General features: G+C 42.8%; 1 protein-coding gene across 1 annotated transcript in view; it reads left to right on the plus strand.

Moving 5' to 3' along the window:
* dpyd (dihydropyrimidine dehydrogenase) overlaps positions 1 to 23,672 on the plus strand; it is a 675,582-nt gene that overhangs the window by 254,722 nt on the left and 397,188 nt on the right. The window contains exons 6-8 of the mRNA XM_033028889.1: positions 2,484 to 2,680; positions 15,176 to 15,257; positions 19,009 to 19,096. Coding sequence (XP_032884780.1) covers positions 2,484 to 2,680; positions 15,176 to 15,257; positions 19,009 to 19,096 — 367 coding nt within the window. The remainder of the gene's footprint in view (positions 1 to 2,483; positions 2,681 to 15,175; positions 15,258 to 19,008; positions 19,097 to 23,672) is intronic.

Here is a 23,672-nt window from a genome sequence, read left to right on the forward strand (position 1 = left end):
GACAGAAGGACCCTTCTTCAGTGAAGCTAAGATGGCTTTACTCCTAATTCACACAAGTTTAAAATGAAATGCTTAATATAAGTGACTGAAGTTGCGCCTCATCCAAAGTTATCACTTATACTGTAATAGTTCTTTAAACACTATTCATTTTGCTATTGGATTTATCACAACTGTGACACCTATTATAAGCCTAATCTTCTTTCTTTATGTAAGTCTATATTTCTAATGCCGAATCTGACATTTATCTGGCAGGTGGATTGGCTGCACAAAAGGTATCACAATCATCACTACTTTACCAGCATTAGGTGACAGACGCTCACTGTCAAAAGCACCACAACTGTAATAACAGACACCTTGCAGTTGTCATTAATACTATCGCCGGTCTTGGTGTGAGGCACTCCATCACACGTAATGTCAGCATGTCCTGCAGGAAGCTATCGTTCTCCCTCAGCCATCAATAACACAAGTATAACCAATAATAAACTGGATGAATATATTCAATCTTGCCACAAACTACGGCAAAATTCATGTGTGCCGTTTTTATCATGAGCGAACCACATTACGACCTCCGTTTGAATGCGCTCAGCTTTCTAAGCAGCAGGAATACTGCTGGAGTTGCAGAAAGCATTCAAAACATCGACACCAACTAATCTCGTGTTTTCCCAGCATTTGCTCTGATCGGTGTTTCTGTCAACATTTTAAGAGGGCATATATTAAGTTTTGTGATTATTACAGAGTCAATACGTAATGTGTTTGACACTCTACCTTCAGGCAGCTTGCCCTCCATCGCATAATGCAAAGCCCAGATATTGCCTTCAGCTAAATACTGGGAGAACTAAACCGTTGGACGGCACGGTGGATAGAGGTAGAGTTGCTGCCATACAGCGCCAGAGACCCGGGTTCAGTCCTGACTACGGGTGCTTGTCTGTACGGAGTTTGTACTTTCTCCCCGTGACCTGCATGGGTTTCCTCCGAGATCTTTGATTTCCTCCCACACTCCAAAGACGTACAGGTTTGTAGGTTAATTGGCTTGGTGCAAATTGTAAAAATCTGGATATAGGATAGTGTTAGTGCGCGGGGATCGCTGGTCAGTGTGGACTCGGTGGGCCGAAGGGCTTGTTTCCGCGCTGTATCTCTAAACTAAACTAAACCAAACTAAACTAAATTAAACTGGTAGGCTGGCATGAATTCTTGCTACAAACTACACAAAGGTGCATGGTATTTTCATTAGTTCATAAGTTATAGGAGTAGAATTAGGCTATTCAGTCCATTGAGTATTTTCCGCCATTCGATCATGGCTGATCTATTTTTTCCTCTCAACCCATTTCTCGTGCCTTCACCCCATAACTCCATGACACACGTACTAATCAAGAATTTATCAATCTCTGCTTTAAAAATATCCATTGACTTGACCTCCACAGCTTTCTCTGGCACTGAATTCCACGACACTTTTTAATAGTTCCACAATAATTCTTCATCGTAGAGCCACTCAAAACTATCACATGGGTAAGACAAGTGTTAGAAGTACTGAATTTCGAGGAATTCCAGGAATTTGAAAGGCCGGAACAGAGTGGATGTGGAGAGGATGTTTCCAGTATTGGGAGAGTATCGGACCAGAATGCTCAGCATCAGAGTAAAAGGATGTACCTTTAGAATGGAGATGAGGAGGAATTTCTTCAGCCAGAGTGTGCGTGCTTTTTTGGGTGATGCCTTACTGTCATTGATTGAAATGGTTGCTTTTAATTAAACATGCTCCCATCAAAGTTGTGAAGAGTCCCATTTTGTAGAAACAAAGAACTGCAGATGCTGGTTAATACACAAAAGACATAAAGTGCTGGAGTAACACAGCAGGTCAGTTAGTATCTCTGGACAACATATTCTCCAGAGATGCTGCCTGACCGGCTGAAATACTCAAGCATTTTGTGTCCATTTTGTTGTACGTTTCTGGATGCAAACATTCTAACCCTGTTATAAATGTAATTTTGGTCCACTCCACTATTTCTTGCCTGGCAACCGAATGGTAATTATTGCTGGACGCAACAACAGATTAGGTCACGGAAAAAGGGGGCAGCACGCTGGCGCAGCAGTAGAGTCGCTGCCTTATAGTGCTGAAAATCCAGATTCGATTCTGACTACAAGTGCTGTCTGTACGGACTTTGTACGTTCATGCTATTTCCGCGTGGGTTGTCTCCAGGTGCACTGATTTCCGCTCACAGGTCAAAGCCATGCAGGTTTGTGGGTTAATTGGCTTCTGTAAATTGTCCTTATCATGTACTGGTGATCTCCGATCGGCAAGGACTCAGTGGGCTAAAAGGCCCTCTGCCACACTGCATCTCAAAACTAAACTAACCTTAAAATGGATGACATTTCCGATTTCCAGCCTCCTGCAATTTGTAGTTCCGTTGGACAGTTCAGAATACTTTATTTTTATTTGATGAACTGCAAGAAACAAGATTTTGAATGTGCTCTCATTTATACCTCAGGTGTTCAAAGAGACGAAAATTCCTCAGATTCGGAATCCATCGCTTCCCCCTCCTGAAGAATTGCCTGAAAGCTTCCATGCTAAAATCGCCCTAATCGGATGTGGGCCCGCCAGTATCAGTTGTGCTTCATTTTTGGCTCGGTTGGGCTATTCGGACATCACTATATTTGAAAAGGAGAATTACGTTGGAGGTCTGAGGTAGATTTTGTATTTTGCTTCTATAACCATGAATATGAAATAGTCATAGAAACTACACATTCATTCTACAGTTTATTACTTAGCTTACCTGCAGGTACCATATGTTGTAGACCTATATATCTTCCTATCAAGTCAAACATTTGGTACCATTGAACTCCTTTCTTTTCTCCCAAATTTGATGATATATCATGCTTATATTGGAATGATATCTATTAATTATCCAATGACTATTAAGGTTTATGTTTATTTGTGCCATGTGTACCAAGGTTAAGTGAAAAGCTTTGTTTTTGCATGCTATCCAATCTAATCAGATAATATCAATAATATACATTGATACAATCAAGCCAAATTCAGATGCAATACGTAGAGCAAATGAAAAGATCCAGCGTGCAGAATATAGTCTCAGCATTGTGGAGCAACAGTTCTAGAGAAAGTCCAATATCCGCAATGGGGTAGAGGTGAATCTGAAAATTACCCAAGCTTATGGAAAAAACATTCAGAAGCCTGATGATAGATGTGAGGAAGCTGTTTCTGAGGATGATGGTGCGCACTTTCAAGCTTCTGTATCTTCTGCCTGACGGAAGCTGTGAGAAGAAGGAATGATTGGGATGGGACAATTCTTTGATTATGTTGGCTGCTTTTCAGAGGCAGTGTGAAGTATAGATAGAATCATTGATAGAAAGTCTGGTCTGCGTCATTGACTGGGATACACCCACCGTTCTGTGCAATTTCTTGCGGTCGTGGTAAGTGCTGTTCCCAAACCAAGCTGTGATGCAACCCGATAGTATGTTTTACCGTGGAGCATTTGTAGAAGTCTGGAAGAGCCATTGGAAACGTGCCAAATTTCCTTGGGAAATTTATTTTCCCCAGGTTTGAAAATATATCGTACTGAAATTTTGAAATACATCTATTCATTACTATGAGAATGGGAATTTGTTTAGAATTGACTGAATGTATGAATGATTAATACTTTATTGTCACAGGTACTTTGGATCAGTGAAGTGCTTTGCTTTCATACAACCTGGGGAATACACGAGTCTCGCCACTTGTTGGTGCCGACAAAGTTACCAAATATATTGTGCTCATGTCCACAATTTGTACCAGGCCTTTGTACTTTGAACCAAATTTTGGTTGTCCATTTAAAAAGTGCCTGTTAATAGTTGATAGGAGAATAGCACATTAAGTTCAAACTATTTTCTTTTGCTTATCCTTTTTAATGAAATTTGCATTGTGCAGTGCAGTATAGTTGGAGGAATCCATACTCTGTGTACACAGCACTACCGACCTATTTCCCAGTTCCAGTCATATTTTGGAAGATTGGGGGAAAAACAGATGCACGTGGTTTTTTTCCCCGCCAGTCACTTAAGATTGTAGTTGTACGGCAACCACCAGCCTGAGACCTAAGCCTGCCAGATGTAAAGCACAGATGGCAGAATAGATAAAGAAATGTGTGCAAATGGGCCTCAGCACATGCTTTAAGCTCAGTGTCTCCCATTGTTAACTTTTTAAGGTGATGAAAAGAGTGGTCTACCTACTAATCCAGAGAAAAAGCGTGAACAATGTTCTAAGGAACTCAGTTGTGATTTTTAACATTTAAAATGGTCACACCTAGTTGTGGAGTATTGGAACGCGACACAGTATATGGGACGACAGATGGCACAATGGGCTAAGTGTTCGGCTGGCAACCGGAAGGTAGCCGGTTCGAATCCTGCTTGGAGTGCATACTGTCGTTGTGTCCTTGGGCCAGACACTTCACCCACCTTTGCCTGTGTGTGAATGTGTGTGAATGTGTGTGAGTGATTGGTGGTGGTCGGAGGGGCCGTAGGCGCAGATTGGCAGCCACGCTTCCGTCAGTCTGCCCCAGGGCAGTTGTGGCTACAGAAGTAGCTTACCACCACCGAGTGTGACTGAGGAGTGAATGAATAATGCGATGTAAAGCGCCTTGAGTATTAGAAAGGCGCTATATAAATCCCATCCATTAGTATATAATACCTTGTAAGGACTCCTGACATTAATTCATCTTGCCACCCGAGACATATCATTCACCGAAAATTAGCCGTTCGTTTAATTGTCAGCTCAATGTTCAGATCAGTGGTGATGTTTGAAAATCCCATTCAGGGTGGTTGAGAACTTCATTAGCACAAACAAAAATGCTTTCCGCAAGAAAACTTGAAACAATTTTTCTTTTCTCCTAAGTACCGTCTGTATCTCTTGTTCCCCTTTTTCCTGACTCTTCTGAGGAAGGATCTCGACGTGAAATGTCACCCATTCTTTCTCTCCAAAAGATGCTGCCTGTGCTGCTGGGTAACTCCTGCTTTTTGTGTATGTCTTTGGTTTAAATCAGCATCTGCAGTTCCTTCCTGCACAAAATTGAAGCCTGTTTGTAGGAGACAATGCAGGGGAACCTGCAGCGATAAGGGAATTTTTGAAAAGAGATTGCTTACAACGTGTATACATTTCTTGTTATTTTCGCTTCCAGCTGGCAGTTAGACTTTCATGAATCTGTGTGCCAGATGCAGATATGTATTCATTTTCTTTCCCATTGCGTCTTTTATTGGCATCAGTTATCTTTTGAATCGTTACGTTTGGAACGGGGAAGTGGGGAGTGGGCTGGCTAATGTGAAGAGGTTGGGATGGTCAGATGGTCAGATGCCTACTCCTGCACCCCCAACATCTGCAAGGGCAAGGAGCAAAGCTCACTTGGCATATGTCGTTAAGAGAGGATTTTCATCTCAATGCCAGCTGTGCCTGTTGGCCCTAAGTGACATTGTAATTAGATGTTAATACCTGTTTCACCTTTATGCTCAAAGCTCTTTAGTGGCATCGCAATCACAGCATGTCATGTTTTACATGGTGTTGCATGAAAGAAGGCGTGCCAGAGTAATCAAGAGCCCACTTGGCCTGTTTGGTCCCACCTACCAAGCTGCCACGAGCCATTTCTGCAGCCTCTGCAAAGCCCAGCTGGGACGGGCTGTGGTAACTTGCCTTTCCCTCAAACTGAATCAGCAGAGAGAGGGAGGGATGCCAAGCCTCGCCATCTGCTGCAAGATCGCCAAGAACGCAGCATTTGCTCACGTCCACACTGGCACAAGTCAGGACGGCACGGTGGCACAGCGGTAGAGTTGCTGCCCTACCAGTGCTTACAGCGCCAGAGACCCGAGTTTGGTCCTGGCTACGGGTGCTGTCTGTACGGAGTTTGTGCGTTCTACACTTAGGGAATGGTTAATTGTTGGCTGGGGATGAAGTGATAAGGAAGGAATACAAACAGTGAAATTAGCAAGAGGACAAGGGTGAGGGAGTTCAAAAGTTCATAAGTTCTAGGAGCAGAAATGGCTCTTCGGCCCATCAAGTCTACTCAACCATTCAATTATGCCTGGCTAATCTACCTTTCCCTCTCAACCCCATTCTCCTGCCTTCTCCCCATAACCCCTGACACCCGTACTAATCAAGAATCGGTCAATCTCCGCCTAAAAAATATCCATTGACTTGGCCTCCACAGCCGCAGAGAGAGGGAATGCACGAGTCAATATTCATGCCACTGAATGCTTTCAATGGTTTATTTATTATCATGTGTACTGTTACAGTGAAATACCTTTTTTCCATACATAACAGTAAGACTTTCACCATATATAAGCACTAACCCCTGGTTAGTACAGATCTATTTGCAAGAGGGGCTATTTTGGCACAATTTCACTCTTCCAGCTACAGTTGGCCACCAAGAGCAAAGAACTGTAGTTATACACCATGCAAACTGACTCTTCAGCCCACCTCGCCATGCCGATCAATTTATGTTGCCAATCTGAGGTAGTTTGACAGAATTTGGCCAATATCCATCTAAACATTTTCTATCCATGTAAATGCCCAAATGTATTTTAAACACTTCCTCTGGCAGCTCGTTCCTCATGACAACCACCCACTGTGTGAAGGAAATTACCCTTCACATCCTCTTTAAGTTTTCCTCTCTCACCTAAATCTGTGCCCTCTAATTTTAGACTCCCTGCCCTTCATTCTGACCTTCAGAATATTTAGCCTCGAAAACCATTTTAGATTGAAATTATATCTAATGGTCTCCAAAGGTATGTTCAATGTTTGTTTTATTTTACTACTTTGTGTCTATCTTCCAATGAATAAAGATTCATTGTGTCCAGGATTTGTAAAACCTAATTGTTCCAATATTAAATTTTAATAAGGGACAAATTCCCAACGGCAATTTGTTGACCGACTCAGCCGTGGCTGTGTGAATGATGAGTTGGCCCGGGTGCTGGACTGCACACAAAGCCCAGCCGGCGGGCCAGCTGAGGAGTTTTGACCAGGGCGCCGGACATTGCGTGCGAAGTCCGGCACCCCATCCAACTCATGAACCGATGATCGGCCATGAGAAGGAGGGGTGGTGGTGTCGGCGGTAAGTGAAGGTCTGAAGGTCGGACGGCAGGCCGGGCTGCCGACCGACGGGGCTACAGGCGAGGTGCTGCTGCTGCATCCATGGGCTGCACCAAAGATGCTCCTCTAGTATCTTTGGGCTGCACTAGGTCGGGACAGGTGAGGCAGGGTTGGACGTGGCACTCCCCTCGACCAGAGTAGTAGCAGTCAAATATGGGACAAAGGCGGTCCAAAATGGAACAAACCAATTTAGCCCAATATACGGGATGTCTCGGCTAATACGGGAAAGTTGGCAATCCTATAGATAACGGATGTTCTTGGGATCATGTCCGGTACGGACATTGTTGGCCGAAGGGTCTGTTCTTAGGTTGTATTGTTCTATGTTTTATGTTTGAATACTGGGTGTGTATTTTCTCTCTCATACTGTATGTAGTTCTGAGCAGGTTTGGAAGGACATGAGGAAAACACACATTTGTCTCACACAGCGCAGGATTTAAAATGCTAGCCAGATTTAACCAGAAATATCAAGAGGTTAGCAGTCATAGTTTGCGTTGGTAATGAAGAACAATGATCGTTTTGAATGTTTGGTGTGCACTTATGTACTTTTGGTGTCGATTGTTACTCCAGTGTGTATGATCCATTTCATGCTGTATCAGTACGTGAGTCAGTCTGTCAGTTAACGAGAAGCTGCTGAAGAGGTAATGAATATTAACACCTAATCAAATGGTATAATATCTGTGCAGGTTAACCAGTGTCAAATATACATATATCTTTAAATGAGCAATAATGTTTAGTGCATTCAATATTTTATTTGAATAATTTTACAAAGCCTAACCTTACGTCATTTGATCTGCATTCTGAGCCATCCTAGGTGTTGAGCCTGGGATAAACTGATTTGCAGGTTTGAATAAGCAATAACAGAACATGGAATCATAGATGTGTGAGAAGGAACTGCAGATTCTGGTTGAAACCAAAGACAGACACAAAAAGCTGGAATAACTCAGCGGGACAGGCAGCATCCCTGGAGAGAAGGAATGGGTGATGTTTCGGGTCGAGACCCTTCCTCATACTGATTATGGATAAGGGAAATGAGTGATATAGACGGTGATGTGGAGAGATAAAGAACAATGAATGAAAGATATGCAAAAAAGTAACGATGATAAAGGAAACAGACCATTGTAAGCTGTTTGTGGGGTGAAAATGAGAAGCTAGTGCAACGTGGGTGGGGGAGGCATAGATAGAGAGGGAATGCCGGGGCTACCTGAAATGAGAGAAATCAATATTCATACCACTGGATATACAGTACATCTACTGGATATACATCACTACATAGATGACATCCGAAGAAATGCCAATGCTACCCTGTGATGATGAAGAATAATAGGATATTGGTGAAACATTATCACCAGTGCTATTAATTACCAAAGCAGCTCTCTCTGCAAATTCAAAGCACAATGAGGTGGATGCAACAACAGTGCTTTATTTCACAAGGCAAAAAGCAAGCATAACAATTGATCGGTGTTGCAGTAATGGAGCAAGTTGTTACGAAATGTAAATTTACCGATCTTCAGTGAGTGCTGAGAATATAGATTGTTGATGGATGCAGGATGCAATTAAAAAAAAAAGTATTTTGAAAAAAAAGTATCAATCTGTTTGAGCTACTTGAGTTAGGAAGATCATTGTCACATTCGGAACATAGAGCAATTGAGATACTGTAGATAGGCCACAAGGTACTGGTGTGTATAAGATCAGAAGAGTTTATCAACAAAGACTGGAAAAGCAGAAACCATCACCAGATAATAACTACGACATCACCAAGGGAGGCACAACATGAGATAGTGTTATTATTGTGGTGGCCCTCACAGAGCAGAATATATGGCTGAGGGGAAAAACTGTTAGTCTTGTGGAAAAAAAATCAACTCTTTCTTCAGGGAGGCATTCAGCAAACCAGGTACAAGTATATCCTAATGTTGAGACTAATGCAGAGGTCCACAATCTTTCTGGTGAATAAAAGACACAAAGTGCTGGAGTAACTCAACGGGTCAGGCAGCATCTCTGGAGAACATGGATAAGTGATGTTTCCGGTCACAACCTTTCTTCAGACTCAGAGCTCATTGAGGTGTGGGCAGAGCCTGAAGAAGGTTCCAACCCCAAACATCACCTGCCCATGATCTCCAGAAATGCTGCTTGCCCTGCTGAGTTACTCCAGCACTTTGTATCTTTTTTCATAAACCAGTATCTGCAGTTCCTTGTATCCCCAATATTTTTTTAATATACACAATATTTTATTCATTGTCATTTGAACCTCAAATGAGGCTCAAACGAAACTCTGTTTCTGCAGCCATACAAAATGAAACAATGTCTACAAGACACACAAACAATTTAATTCACACAAACATCCATCACAGTGAATCTCCTCACTGTGATGGAAGGCAAATATTTCTGATGATACTGACTGCATATTTGTTATACACTGCACCAAGGAGAGAACGACCCTGACCTACCTCATCGGAGACCCACAGACTCTTTAATCAGACTTTACTGGACTTCATCTTGCACTAAACGTTATTCCCTTCATCTTGTATCTGCACACTGGACAGCTTGATTGTAATTGTGTGTAGTTATTTCACTGATTGGGTAGCACACAAAAAGTTTTTCACTGTACCCTCGATACATGTCACAATAATAAACCAAACACAACTAAGTGAACACAACTTATGAATTGACGTACTGGTTGATAAACATGCATTTGACAAAGTAATGAGTGAAAAATAAAAATTCCAGATTCTTTGTCATCCTATTCTAACTCAGTGTAGATATGTCATGATATTTTCGCAATACCATGTCTTTGACAGTTCTGGAAATCCTTTCATTGCAAATTATTTTCAAATATAAGATTTTTAACTCAATATTCTATGTCGCCTCATGCTATTACGATGGTTTTCTAACTTTGAACACTGGCAGAGCTTCACATCGCCAAGATCTCGTAGGGGGTACCTACAACTGACCAACTAGCTGGGGTAAAATGGCTGCAGAATAACATGTCATTTAGGTGAATAATAATATGGTGTCCGAAGCAGTAGTTCTTAGCAGACCCAAGGCTACTGCCTAACACTGCGGCACAGCGGTAGAGTTGCTGCCTTACAGCAAATGCAGTGTCGGAGTCCCGGGTTCGATCCCGACTACGGGTGCTATCTACAGATTTTTTACATTCTCCCCGTGACCTGCGTAGGTTTTCTCCGAGATCTTTGGTTTCCTCCCACAGTCAAAGACGTACAAGTTTGTAGGTTAATTGATTTGGTAAATGTAAACATTGTCTCTAGTGGGTGTAGGATAGTGTTAGTGTGCAGGGATCGCTGGTCGGCACCGACCCGGTGGGCCGAAGAGCTTGTTTCCGCGCTGTATCTCTAAACTAAACTAAACTAAAGTTGAGATGACATCCTCCAGTGGGTCACATATGCTGTTACAAATGGCACCGACCTCAGCTCTTATGCTATGAAGTAATCACAGAGTCAACCTGCATTCTCGAACAGACTGCATTAGAGACTTTGCTCAGGAAGACTGTCAAAGAATCGTGAAATCTAAAAATTATTAAAAAGAAAATTCAGGGTGGATCGGTGGTGCAGCAGTAGAGTTTCTAGCTTACAGCGCCAGAGACCTAGGTTCGATCCTAAGTGCGAGTGCTGTCTGTACGGAATTTGAATATTCTCCCTGTGAAATGCGTGGGTTTTCTCCAGGTGCTTCAGTTTCCTGTCACACTCCAAAGACGTACAGGTTTGTAAGTCAATTGGCTTTGGTATAAATGTAAATTGTCCCGAGTGTTTGTAGGATAGTGTTAATGCGCAGGAATCACTGGCCGGTGTGGACTTGGTGCGATGCAGGGCCCGTTTCCACACTGTATCTCTAAACTAAACTAAAAAGTTATGGTTTCCAAGAATAGATTGGTCAATTAAAGACAAAATCAACTAATGCAAATGTCAATTACCTGAAGGATCATGCATCGACCCTTGTGTTGATTTTGCAGATATATATTCTGGCGATCATTTGCTCGTAATTATTCATGGTTATTGTGGTATCATGGCCCTGTCATAAATAATTTCCAGCCCACTTCAGCAGTGGTTGCCATCGCACAGCTACTGTGTCGGAGCTGTTGCCGCTCCTCAGAGTGAGAACGGATAATGGATTGGTGTTCACAATTGATGACTGGGAGGTTTCCAATTTACGTAGGTTCCACTCATGACCAAGTCATCTCACTGGCTGTGAGACAGCGGTGCAATTGCACAGGGTCTTGGTGAGACCATACCTGGAGTATTGCGTACAGTTTTGGTCTCCAAATCTGAGGAAAGACATTCTTGCCATAGAGGGAGTACAGAGAAGGTTCACCAGACTGATTCCTGGGATGTCAGGACTTTCATATGAAGAAAGACTGGATAGACTCGGCTTGTACTCACTAGAATTTAGGAGATTGAGGGGGATCCTATAGAAACGTACAAAATTCTTAAGGGGTTGGATAGGCTAGATACAGGAAGATTGTTCCCGATGTAGGGGAAATCCAGGACAAGGGGTCACATTTTAAGGATAAAGGGGAAATCCTTTGGGACCGAGATGAGAAAAGCATTTTTCACACAGAGAGTGGTGAATCTCTGGAACTCTCTGCCACAGAAGGTAGTTGAGGCCAGTTCATTGGCTATATTTAAGAGGGAGTTAGATGTGGCCCTTGTGGCTAAAGGGATCAGGGGGTATGGAGAGAAGGCAGGTACAGGATACTGAGTTGGATGATCAGCCATGATCATATTGAATGGCGGTGCAGGCTCGAAGGGCTGAATGGCCTACTCCTGCACCTATTTTCTATGTTTCTATGTTTCTATCTTCCAGAGATACTCGACTGGATAGATAATAAATATCTATATCAGCAAGAACAGCAATAAATCTAATCTCGAGGATCAAATGGATTTCTTTGTTACCATATTGCCGAGCAGTCAACTCCATATGACAAAAACACAAAGTGCTGGAGTAACTTAACGGGTCAGGCAGCATCTCTGGAGGACATCGATCGGTGACATTTTTGGTCGAGGCTGTTCTTCAGACTGATTGTAGTAGGGGGGGAAGAGAGGTTGGGGTGGGACAAAGCCTGGTGACAGGTGGATACAGGTGAGTGTGGTTTTAATTGGTGGATGGGTGGACAAGGCCAGAGAAGAAAAGGAGACAAAAGAGTGTAAGATTAGGAAGGCATTTAGAAAGCAATAAGTGTGAGCAGAAATCTATTTATCGCAGACTTCTGCAACAAAGTGATATATACAGTAGACTGAGTGGATTAGAATGGTTCATATAATTAGCAAGGGTGAGAGGTAATACAGCTATTGTAATGTTAATGTGTTTCCTATTCTGTGTGTTCATTCCCTCCTTATGCCTGCATATGATTCTAAGCATACCCAGCATGGTAATAAAGAAAACAGCCAGTGTTCAATATCATGCAGCAGAGCATATATCTGATTAACTTCATATACTCAAGGCTTTCCAGTTCTAGTTTACAAATAGTTTGAAGTCTGATATACATTGCATTCAGAAAGCATTCAGACCCTTTCACTTTTTCCACATTTTGTTACATTACAGCCTTATTCTCAAATGGATTCAATTCATTTTATGTATCATCAATCTACACACAATACCTCATAATAAAAAAGCGAAAACAGGTGTTTAGAAATTTTTGCAAAATAAAAAGAAATAACTGAAATATCACATTTACATAAGTATTCAGACCCTTTACTCAGTACTTTATTGAGGCACCTTTGGCAGCAATTACAGCCTCGAGTCTTCATGGGTACAAGCTTGGCACACCTGTATTTGGGTAATTTCTCCCATTCTTCTCTGCAGATCCTCTCAAGCTCTGTCAGCGTCGATGCACCACTATTTTAAGGTCCCTCCAGAGATGTTCGATCGGGTTCAAGTCCGGGCTCTGGCTGGGCCACTCAAGGACATTCACAGACTTGTCAAGAAGCCACTCCTGCGTTGTCTTGGCTATGTGCTTAGGGTGGATGTCCTGTTGGAAGGTGAACCTCCACCCCAGTCTGAGGTCCAGAACGCTCTGGCGCAGATTTTCATCAAGGATCTCTCTGTACTTTGCTTCGTACATCTTTCCCTAAATCCTGACTAGTCTTCCAGTAACTGCCACTGAAAAACATCCCCACAGCATGATGCTGCCACCACCATACTTCACCACATGTATGGTGATGAGACCACGCCTGGTTTCCTCCAGACGTGACGCTTGGCATTCAGGCCAAAGAGTTCAATCTTGGTTTCGTCAGACCAGAGAATCTTGGTTCTCATGAGAGTCTGAGAGTCCTTTAGGTGCTTTTTGGTAAACTCCAAGCGGGCTGTCATGTGCCTTTTACTGAGGAGTGGCTTCCGTCTGGCAACTCTACCATAAAGGCCTGATTGGTGGAGTGCTGCAGATATAGTTGTCCTCTGGAAAGTTCTCCCATCTCCACAGAGGAATTCTGGAGCTCTGTCAGAGTGACCATCGGGTTCTTCGTCACCTCCCAGACCAAAGTCCTTCTCCCCCAATTGCTCAGTTTGGCCGGGCAGCCAGCTCTATGAAGAGTCCTGGCGGTTCCAAAGTTCTTCCATTTAAGAATAACTGAGGCCACTGTGCTCTTCGGGACCTGCAATGCTGCAAAAATTGTTTTATACCCTTCCCCAGAACTGTGTCTCGATACAATCCTGTCTCGAAGGTCTTCGGACAATTTTGCTCAATTTTGAGTGTCATAGCAAAGGGTCTGAATACTTATGTAAATGTAATATTTCAGTTATTTCTTTTTTATTACTTTGCAAAAATGTCTAAACACCTGTTTTTGCTTCTTCCTTCAGGGGTATTGTATGTAGATTGATGATTAAAAAAATAGAATTGAGTCCATTTTAAAATAAGGCTGTAACGTAACAAAATGGGGAAAAAGTGAAGGGTCTGAATATTTTCTGAATGCACTGTAACACAGTCGATTAACTTATACATGTGAAATTACTTCTGGTCTGTTCATAAAGTCATAGCGTGTTGAAAGTGAACAGATTAATCAAATTAATGAGTTTGTTAAACGTGTGGATAAAATATCCACCAGTTATTAATGCAATCACTGAGCATGATTTAATATACAGAAATGTTATAAATATCAAGCTGTATTGTATTGTAATGTTATATCCAATTAAAGTTAGACGTTGCACATTTTCAAGATGAGTGAAGTAAAACAATCATATTGATGCAATATAAAGAGATATGTTTTGTGGTCACACAATCATCGAGTATTATACCACAGCTGACTTAACGTGACCTGAAGTGCCTATTACTGAGAGGAGTGTAATAATTATAGGACGTGGATTTAATTGAGTTGCAAAAGAGCCGGAGAGAAGGCAGAGAAGGTTGTTTTACACCAAGATCTGGAATGCGCAGCCTGCAAAAACCTGGTGGAGGATGATTAAATGGCAACTCTCATAAGATCTATACTTCAAAAGTAAAAGACTCCAGAGGCAAGGGGGGACGACAAAGAAGTAAGTCAGGATAGCTCAGGCCAAATGACATTCTTCTGTTAGATTCATTGATCGGCCAACTAATCAAAAATAGAAAAGCAGGCAATGTTCACCAACTCACTTATTAAACAAAGAATTTCACCCCTCGCACCACTAATTGTAAAATACTTAATCAAAGCTGTTAATGCAGGCCAAATTAATGTTTATAGATTAGTTTAAAGCAGATGGTGATGATATTTTAAGGCATTCACATTACCGATGTCCTTTTAATATTATTAGTAAATAAATTATGAAGACGCTGCTTTAAAATAAAGATTAAAATTAAAATTCCTATTTTTGTTTTTGCGAGTTTTAAATCAAGCAGAGAAATTGCCAAGGTCATTCTTTTTAATGTAATAGCATAGAATTGTTACAGCACCAGACGAGATGATTCATCCTCAAGGCTGTAAATAAAATACAAATAATTCTCATGTCAACAAATCTATTCTAAAAGTAAAATAACATCAAATGATAATTCTTGATTTGCATTGATTAAAACAAAAACTCTTATGGCAATGAGAGAATCATGATATTTTTTTCTTCTTTCTTTCTTTGTAGCACATCTGAGATCCCACAGTTCAGATTGCCTTATGATGTTGTCAAGTTTGAAATCAAGCTGATGAAAGACCTCGGAGTGAAGGTATCGCCACAATAAAGCACGAGCAAAAAAAAAAAATGAAGACTAGCTTGATGTTTATTGATGATTAACAGCAAAATGTCACACACATTAATAAATGACAATTAAATGTCGCCAATTGTTGCCATTGGGTGGAATACCTGATTTAGTTCTGAGCATTTGTCTGTATTTTGAATGCAACCAGTCTGGAAAAGGGCAATCAATATCTCTGTCTTGCCGTGCTGGCATGTGATTAATTTCATGAGAGAAAAAGTTTCTTCTTATATTTTGTTTATTTAAAATGTTTGATTGAATTTAATCTCAACCGGGATGTGTGTTTTGAACTTGCTTTTACCCTCCGCATCTAAAACTAAGATGGGAAAAATTATAAAACATTTTAAAGGATATGGACTAGAAATTCAACAACCTGATTAGCTCCAAAAGTCTGTAGACTGGGTTTCTTATTAATTTTTTAACTTCTTCAACTCCACCAGTGGAACGTAGCCAGAGTCCATTGTTAAGTGCCCCATCATGACCTTGACATTCCTTCAGTCATGACCACAGTCCCACTTTTCTCTCTTCGCTCCCCACCACTGACCTGACTTGATTCTTGAGATCCTGACTTCCTCTTTCACCCACGTCATTCCCTCTCCGGTTCCCAAACAAAGCTCCCAACTTCCCTTGACCATTGGGGCTGGCTTTGCTGGATCTGCAGTGGTTGGACTAATGATGGAGATGTGTTTGTACAGGGAGTATGTATAAGGCCTTTTACAGGTTTTGGATCTCAGCCAGTAGAATATTGTGGTGAGGAACCAATGCATGTAACCATAAGGTCATAAGTGATAGGAGCAGAAATAAGCCTTTCGGCCCATCAAGTCTACTCCACCATTCAATCATGGTTGATCTAACTCTCCCTCCTAACCCCATTCTCCTGCTTTTTCCCCCATAACCTCTGACACCTGTATGTGTTGGCTCACCCCATATCACGTATTTCGGCAGTCTTTGATAGGCACACTAATTTTGCAACTCTTTTTTTTTTGGGAAAAGTAAAAAACCCGTTGGATTACATTAAGTGCATGATCTTTCAACATAAGTGCTTTGAAAGGACAATACTTGAATATGCTTCAATGTGAGAAACATTACATTTGATGACTTGTGTTGGAAGGAACTACAGATGCTGGTTTACACCAAAGATAGACACAAAATGGTGGAGTAAAGCAGCGGCTGTGACAGGCAGCATCCCTGGATAGAAGGCTATCCAGATGACTTTACACATTATAATTTAAGCAGGGTCTTTTTAAATAAAAATGGACCAAGTGGGTTTCTTTCAGGTGCCCTGGTTCCTTCCCACATCCCGAAGACGTGTAGGTTTGTAGGGTTAATTCGCCATTGCAAATTGTCCAAAATGTGAAGGTGAATGGTAGAACCAGGGGAGGAAATGGAGAGATTAAAACAGGATTAACATAGGATTTCGAAAGATGGGTGCTATCTGGTTGGTGCAGTCTCAGTTGACTAAAGACACATTTCCCTGCTGTAGGACTCTCTAACTCGAGAACATATTAAAATACAAGTATAAAATCATAAAAAGTAAAAGTTTAGAGATACAGCATGGAAACAGGTCCTTTTGGCAATCGAGTGCATGCCGACCATCTAGTTCACACTAGTTCTGTGTTTTCCCACTTTCTCATCCAATCCCTATGCACCAGGGATGACTTACAGAGGCCTTTTAACCTACAAGCCTGCACGTCTTTGGGATGTGGGAGGAAACTGGAGCACCTGGAGGAAACCCAGTGATCATAGGGAGAACATAGATTTGAGTATAAGAGCAGGGAGGTTCTACTGCAGTTGTACAGGGTCTTGGTGAGACCACACCTGGAGTATTGCATACAGTTTTGGTCTCCTAATCTGAGGAAAGACATTCTTGCCATGGAGGGAGTACAGAGAAGGTTCACCAGACTGATTCCTGGGATGGCAGGACTTTCATATGAAGAAAGACTGGATAGACTCGGCTTGTGCAGGCTAGAATTTAGAAGATTGAGGGGGGATCTTATAGAAACTTACAAAATTCTTAAGGGGTTGGACAGGCTAGATGCAGGAAGATTATTCCCGATGTTGGGGAAGTCCAGAACAAGAGGACACAGTTTAAGGATAAGGGGGAAGTCTTTTAGGACCGAGATGAGAAAATCATTTTTTACAAGAGAGTGGTGAATCTGTGGAACTCTCTGCCACAGAACGTAGTTGAGGCCAGTTCATTGGCTAGATTTAAGAGGGAGTTAGATGTGGTCCTTGTGGCTAAAGGGATCAGGGGGTATGAAGAGAAGGCAGATATGGGATATTGATTTGGATGATCAGCCATGATCATATTGAATGGCAGTGCAGGCTCGAAGGGCCGAATGGCCTACTCCTGCACCTATTTTCTATGTTTCTATGTTAATTGGCCTCTGTAACTTGTCCATAGTATGTAAGGAAAGTGGGAGAGCGTAGAAATATCATGAACGATGGATTGATGTTTAGCATCGACTCACTGGGCTGAAGTGCCTGTTTTCTATGCTGCATCTCTAAACTGAACTAAACTAAACTAAAAGTGAAACATGATTTCAATTTTACAAACAGATATGCATCTACGCTCAAAAATATGACCAGTATGACCAGGACTGTAAGAAATTGCAGCAAATTGTTGATGCAGCCCAGGCCATCACACAAACCAACCTCCCTTCCATTGGTTCCATTTATACCTCACGCTGCCTCGGCAAGGCCAGCAGCATAATCAAGGACGAGTCGCACCCTGGTCACTCCCTCTTCTCCCCTCTCCCATTAGGCAAAATGTACATAAATGGGAAAACGCACACCACCAGATTCAGGGACAGTTTCTTTCCCGCTGTTATCAGGCAACTGAATCATCCTACCACAACCAGAGAGCAGTGCTGAACTACTATCTACCTCTTTGATGTCCCTCAGTCTATCCTCGACCGAGCTTTGCTGACATTACCTTGCGCTAAACGTTATTGAGTATTGGAGCAAAGAGGTCCTTCTGCAGTTGTATAGGGCCCTAGTGAGACCACACCTGGTGTATTGTGTGCAGTTTTGGTCCCCTAATTTGAGGATGGACATTCTTGCTATTGAGGGAGTGCAGCGTAGGTTTACAAGGTTAATTCTCGGGATGGCGGGACTATCATATGCTGAGAGAATGGAGCGGCTGGGCTTGAATACTCTGGAGTTTAGAAGGATGAGGGTGGATCTTATTGAAACATATACGATTATTAAGGATTTGGACATGCTAGAGGCAGGAAACATGTTCCCGATGTTGGGGGAGTCCAGAACCGGGGGCCACAGTTTAAGAATAAGCCATTTAGAATGGAGATGAGGAAACACTTTTTCTCACAGAGAGTTGTGAGTCTGGAATTCTCTGCCTCAGAGGGCGGTGGAGGCCGGTTTTCTGGATACTTTCAAGAGAGAGCTAGATAGGGCTCTTAAAGATAGCAGAGTCAGGGGATATGGGGAGAAGGCAGGAACGGGGTACTGATTGGGGATGATCAGCCATGATCACATTGAATGGCGGTGCTGGCTCGAAGGGCAGAATGGCCTACTCCTGCACTTATTGTCCATTGTCTTTTGTCTATTCCCTTATCATATATCTTATACACTGTAAATGGATTGATTGTAATCATGTATTGTCCTTCTACTGACTGGTTAGCACGCGACAAAAAGCTTTTCACTGGACCTCGGTACACATGACAATAAACTAAACTGAGTTTCTCATTTGTGTTTTCATTAGGTTGTCCATGGTAAAGGTCTTGGAATTGAGGGAATGACTCTGGAGAGCTTAAAGGGAGATGGTTACAAAGTAGTCTTCATTGGTATAGGTAAGTGCACCAACTATATAAAATTATGAGAGGAATAGATTGGGTAGTGCACAGAATCTCTTGCCCAGAGCAGGTGAATCGAGGACCAGAAGACACGGACTCTATTCCTTGGAGCGTAGGAGGATGAGGGGTGATCTTATAGAGGTGTATGAGATCATGAGAGGAATAGGTTGGGTAGATGCAGAGTCTCTTGCCCAGAGTAGGTGAATCGAGGACCAGAAGACATAGATTTAAGGTGAAGGGAAAAAGATTTAACAGGAATCTGAGGCGTAACTTTTACACAAAGGGTGGTGGGTGTATGGAACAAGCTGCCAGAGGAGGAAATAGTTGTGGCTGGGACAATCGCAGTATTTAAAAAAGAGTTAGACAGGTACATGGATAGGACAGGTTTGGAGGAATATAGACCAAGCGCAGGCAGGTGGGACTCGTGTGCCTGGTACAAGTTAGCCAGTGTGGGGAGGTTGGGCCGAAGGGCCTGTTTCTACACTGTATCGCTCTATGACTCTATGATAGGTTTTGTGTTCAGCTGTGCAAATTTTTGGATGGTCTTAGGTTTATTCTTTTGAAGTGGGATTAGACTTTTTAAAGGTAATCATGAATGTTGTGCTGAACATGAAAACCAATTGAAGTGTAAGACTTGGCTGTCATCGACAAAATAGCTGGATAGTTCCACACAAATAATAGATTGACTTCAAATCTACTCATGCAGTCAACTTACCTGACTGATTTGAGCATGGGCTCACAGTTTCACTTGTGGCATTTCGGAATCAAGCTTTCAGAATCAAATCTGTCTGAACAAGGCATTATTTCAGCAACGAGGAAGATAATTAGCAAATTTGCAATATTTTTTAAATTGATTTTTGGAGACAGCATTGTCATGCCATTAAATAATATTCCAAATTAACAATCAATGGGCATGATTGCTCTAAATAATGTAAAAATATTGAAATCAACTTGCCTGTTGACAAACTTATTTCTCAAACAATAATTTTCTGTGAGGTATTTTAAACGCCGTTTTACTTTGCATTGGTTTATTTTTAGCAGCTAAAATGTCAATTTGTGCAGAAATGTGCATTCTCAGTTTGGAATATCTAGCTTTTATCAAGCTTTCTTTCCCCCATCCGTGAAATCACCAGCACGGAACGGTGGGGCAGTGGTGGAGTTGATGCCTTACAGCGCTTGCAGCGCCGGAGTTCCGGGTTCGATCCCGACTATGGGTGCTGTCTGTACGGAGTTTGTACGTTCTCCCCGTGACCTGCGTGGGTTTTCTCCAATATCTGCAGTTTCCTCCCACACTCCAAAAACGTACAGGTTTATAGTTAAATTGACTTGGTAAATGTGAAAATTGTCCCTAGTGCATATAGGAGATGTGTGGGGATCGCTGGTCGGCGTGGACCCGGTGGGCCGAAGGGGCTTGTTCTACCCTGTATCTCTAAACTAAACTAAACAACCTTCTAGCTTTCTGTTTCCCCTCCGCCCTCTGCACCCCTGCAATCAGTTTGAACAAGGGCCTGGAAATATCACCTTTCCATGTTCTCCAGGGATGCTGCCTGACCTGCTGAGTCACTCCAACAATTTGTGTTCTACCTTGGAATATTTAAACTTAGATAAAGGGGCCACAAAATTAATTTTAGTTTAGTTTAGATTAGAGATGCAGCACGTAAACAGGCCTTTCAGCCCACTGAGTCCACGCCAACCAACGATTACCCTGTATGCTAGCACTATCTTACACACTAGAGACAATTTACACTTTTTACTGAAGCCAAATTAACCTTATTGACCAAATTGTACATTGTTGGAGTGTGGGAGAAAACCGGAGTGCACGGGGAAAACCTAGGCGGTCATAGGGAGAACGTGCAAACTCCACACAGACAGCACCTGTAGTCAGGAGCGAACCCGGGTCTCTGGGGCTGAAGGGCAGCAACTCTACCGCAGAGCCACCTTGCCACCCTCTGCCAAATGATATATTATTTTTTGAAATAATTGGCTGAAAATTCATCAATGTTATTCTCACGGTGTTAAAATGGTATAATGTGTTTCCCCGATGCTGTTTAAAAAAAATCTAAAAAGATTGTGAAGTTGTACAGCACCATTGAATCAAAGCAGTTTTTCATGCACCTTTGTGCAATGCCTTGCAGTTTCAGAAGCAATAGATGATACTGAAAAAGCGCTAATCAAATTTCTGGCAGCTACTAATGCATTGCTGTGCACCAGAAATCTCACCAGTCAGTCTTTAAGGGTGCCCAAGCACAACACTACCAGCACTCTTCTGGCTACCTGAGAATGCTGATGATGGTAGAACCATCAGTGATTCTAGACTGCAGGTAGTGTAGTCTAAAATTTAGTAAGCTGCTAACCTTACATTCTTTTAGGAAGGAGATGAGGAGAAATTTATTTCGTCAGAGGGTAGTGAATCTGTGGAATGCTTTGCAACAGAAGGCTGTAGAGGCCAAGTCAGTGGATATTTTTAAGGCAGAGGTAGATAGATTTTTGATTAGTACGGATGTCAGAGGTTATGGGGAGATGGCAGGAGAATGGGGTGAGGAGGGAGAGATAGATCAGCCGTGATTGAATGGCGGAGTAGACTTGATGGGCCAAATGGCCTAATTCTACTCCTATCACTTATGACCTATGACCTGGCAGATCATATCATCTGCAGGAGAGGCATTCCTGATTTCAAAGGGGCCTGGTAGACCCTGTCAGAGCCGTAGCCTATCACTCCTCTCAGTAAAATGGAGGCGCAGGAGACTGCAGGTATCATGGTTTGCAAGGTTTTGTCTCCGAGCGCCAGCCATTCCTTTCCACTCACATACGCTGCTCAATCTGCTGAGTTCCTCCAGCAGGTTTTTTGTTGCTGCTGTCAGTAAGTTGGGGGGGAGAACTCTGCTTGGATTTCTTTGGGAGCGCCTCCCGCAGCCAACCTCAAGGGTGCAGTAAGCCGGAGCCAGGTTCCCTCTTCTCTCCTATCAGCGGCACGGTGGCGCAGCGGTAGAGTTGCTACCTTACAGCGCTTGCAGCGCCGGAGACCCGCGTTCGATCATGACGAAGGGTGCTGTCTGTATGGAGTTTTTACAGTCTCCCCGTGACCACGTGGGTTTTCTCCGAGATTTTTGGCTTCTTCCCACACTCCAAAGACGTAAAGGTATGTAGGTTAATTGGTTTGGTATATGTGTAAATTGTCCATAATGTGTGTGGGATAGCGTTAATTTGTGGATTGATTGCTGGTCAGTGCGGACTCGGTGGGCCGTAGGCTCTGTTTCTGCGCTGTATCTCTAAACTAAACTAAAAGCCATGCTCCTTGCTCATCACGTCCGTCATCATCGCCGGTTCCCTCCTCCTGATCCTCTGGTCTTTGGAGGACGAGCAGGGGGCTGTTTCACAGGCTATCCATGCGTCTATTTAAAAGCCTCTTAAATGCCACCATCACATCTGCCTCAACCACCAGCTCTGGCAGCGCGTTCCATTCACTCACTACCCTCTGTTGGCCATGCGCATCTTTTTTAAACTTTGCTCTGCTCATCCTAAAGCTATGACCTCTAGCATTTGATTTTTCCATCCTGCAAAAAAGATTTTGACTGTCTACCTTAACTATGAATGGATCAACTGGGCATATTCACTGGAATTTAGAAGGTTGAGAGGGGATCTTATAGAAACATATAACATTCTTAAGGGAATGGACAGGCTAGATGCAGGGAAATTGTTCCCGATGTTGGGGTAGTCCAGAACCAGGGTTCACGGTTTAAGAATAAGGGGTAGGCCATTTAGGACTGAGATGAGGACAAAAATTTTCAGCCAGAGAGTTGCTAATCTGTGGAATTCTCTGCCACAGAAGGCAGTGGAGTCCAATTCACTGGATGTTTTCAAGAGAGAGTTAGATATGGCTTTTAGGACTAACATAATCAAGGGATATGGGGAAAAAGCAGGAACATGGTACTGATTTTGGATGATTAGTTCATATTGAATGTCAGTGCTAGCTCGAAGGGCCGAAAGGCCTACTCCTGCACCTATTTTCTTTGTTTCTATGTTTCCATGATAATCTAATTATCATTGCGGTTTGGTATATTTAGCCTTGAAAATAACATTGCTTGGCCTATAATGATGTAAAAGCTGATGTTTAGAAGCATAGAGGCACAGAAAAAAGGTGCAGGAGGAGGCGATTTGGCCCTTCGAGCCAGCACCTCCATTCATTGTGATCATGGCAGAAGTGGAAGTGGCGGCGCTGCCTTGCAGCTGCGGCTCGCCTGCAGTCCGTTTGTCCTTTCTGTTTTTTGTTTTCTTTTGTCCTGTTTTTACAGTTTATTTCGGTTTATTTAGCTGTGTATGTGTGGGGGTTTTTTTTTACTCTTCCTTCGGGGGGATGCGACCTTTCCTGCCGTATCCCCGTCTCCATGTCCGTCTGCGCTGAGGCCTATCGCGGAGCTGGCGGCCTCCAACTGCGACCGACCTCGAGGCTGTGGAGGCAGAGCCAGGACGTACCAACGCGAGCCTGGCCGACTTCGGGGCTGTGGTTGCGGTGCGACACAGCTTCCGACCCGACTTTGGAGCCTCGGAGGCTCGGCTGCGGGTCAGTGGACGA

The sequence above is a fragment of the Amblyraja radiata genome, chromosome 10 (assembly GCF_010909765.2).
Source record: "Amblyraja radiata isolate CabotCenter1 chromosome 10, sAmbRad1.1.pri, whole genome shotgun sequence".
NCBI classification, from domain to species: domain Eukaryota; kingdom Metazoa; phylum Chordata; class Chondrichthyes; order Rajiformes; family Rajidae; genus Amblyraja; species Amblyraja radiata.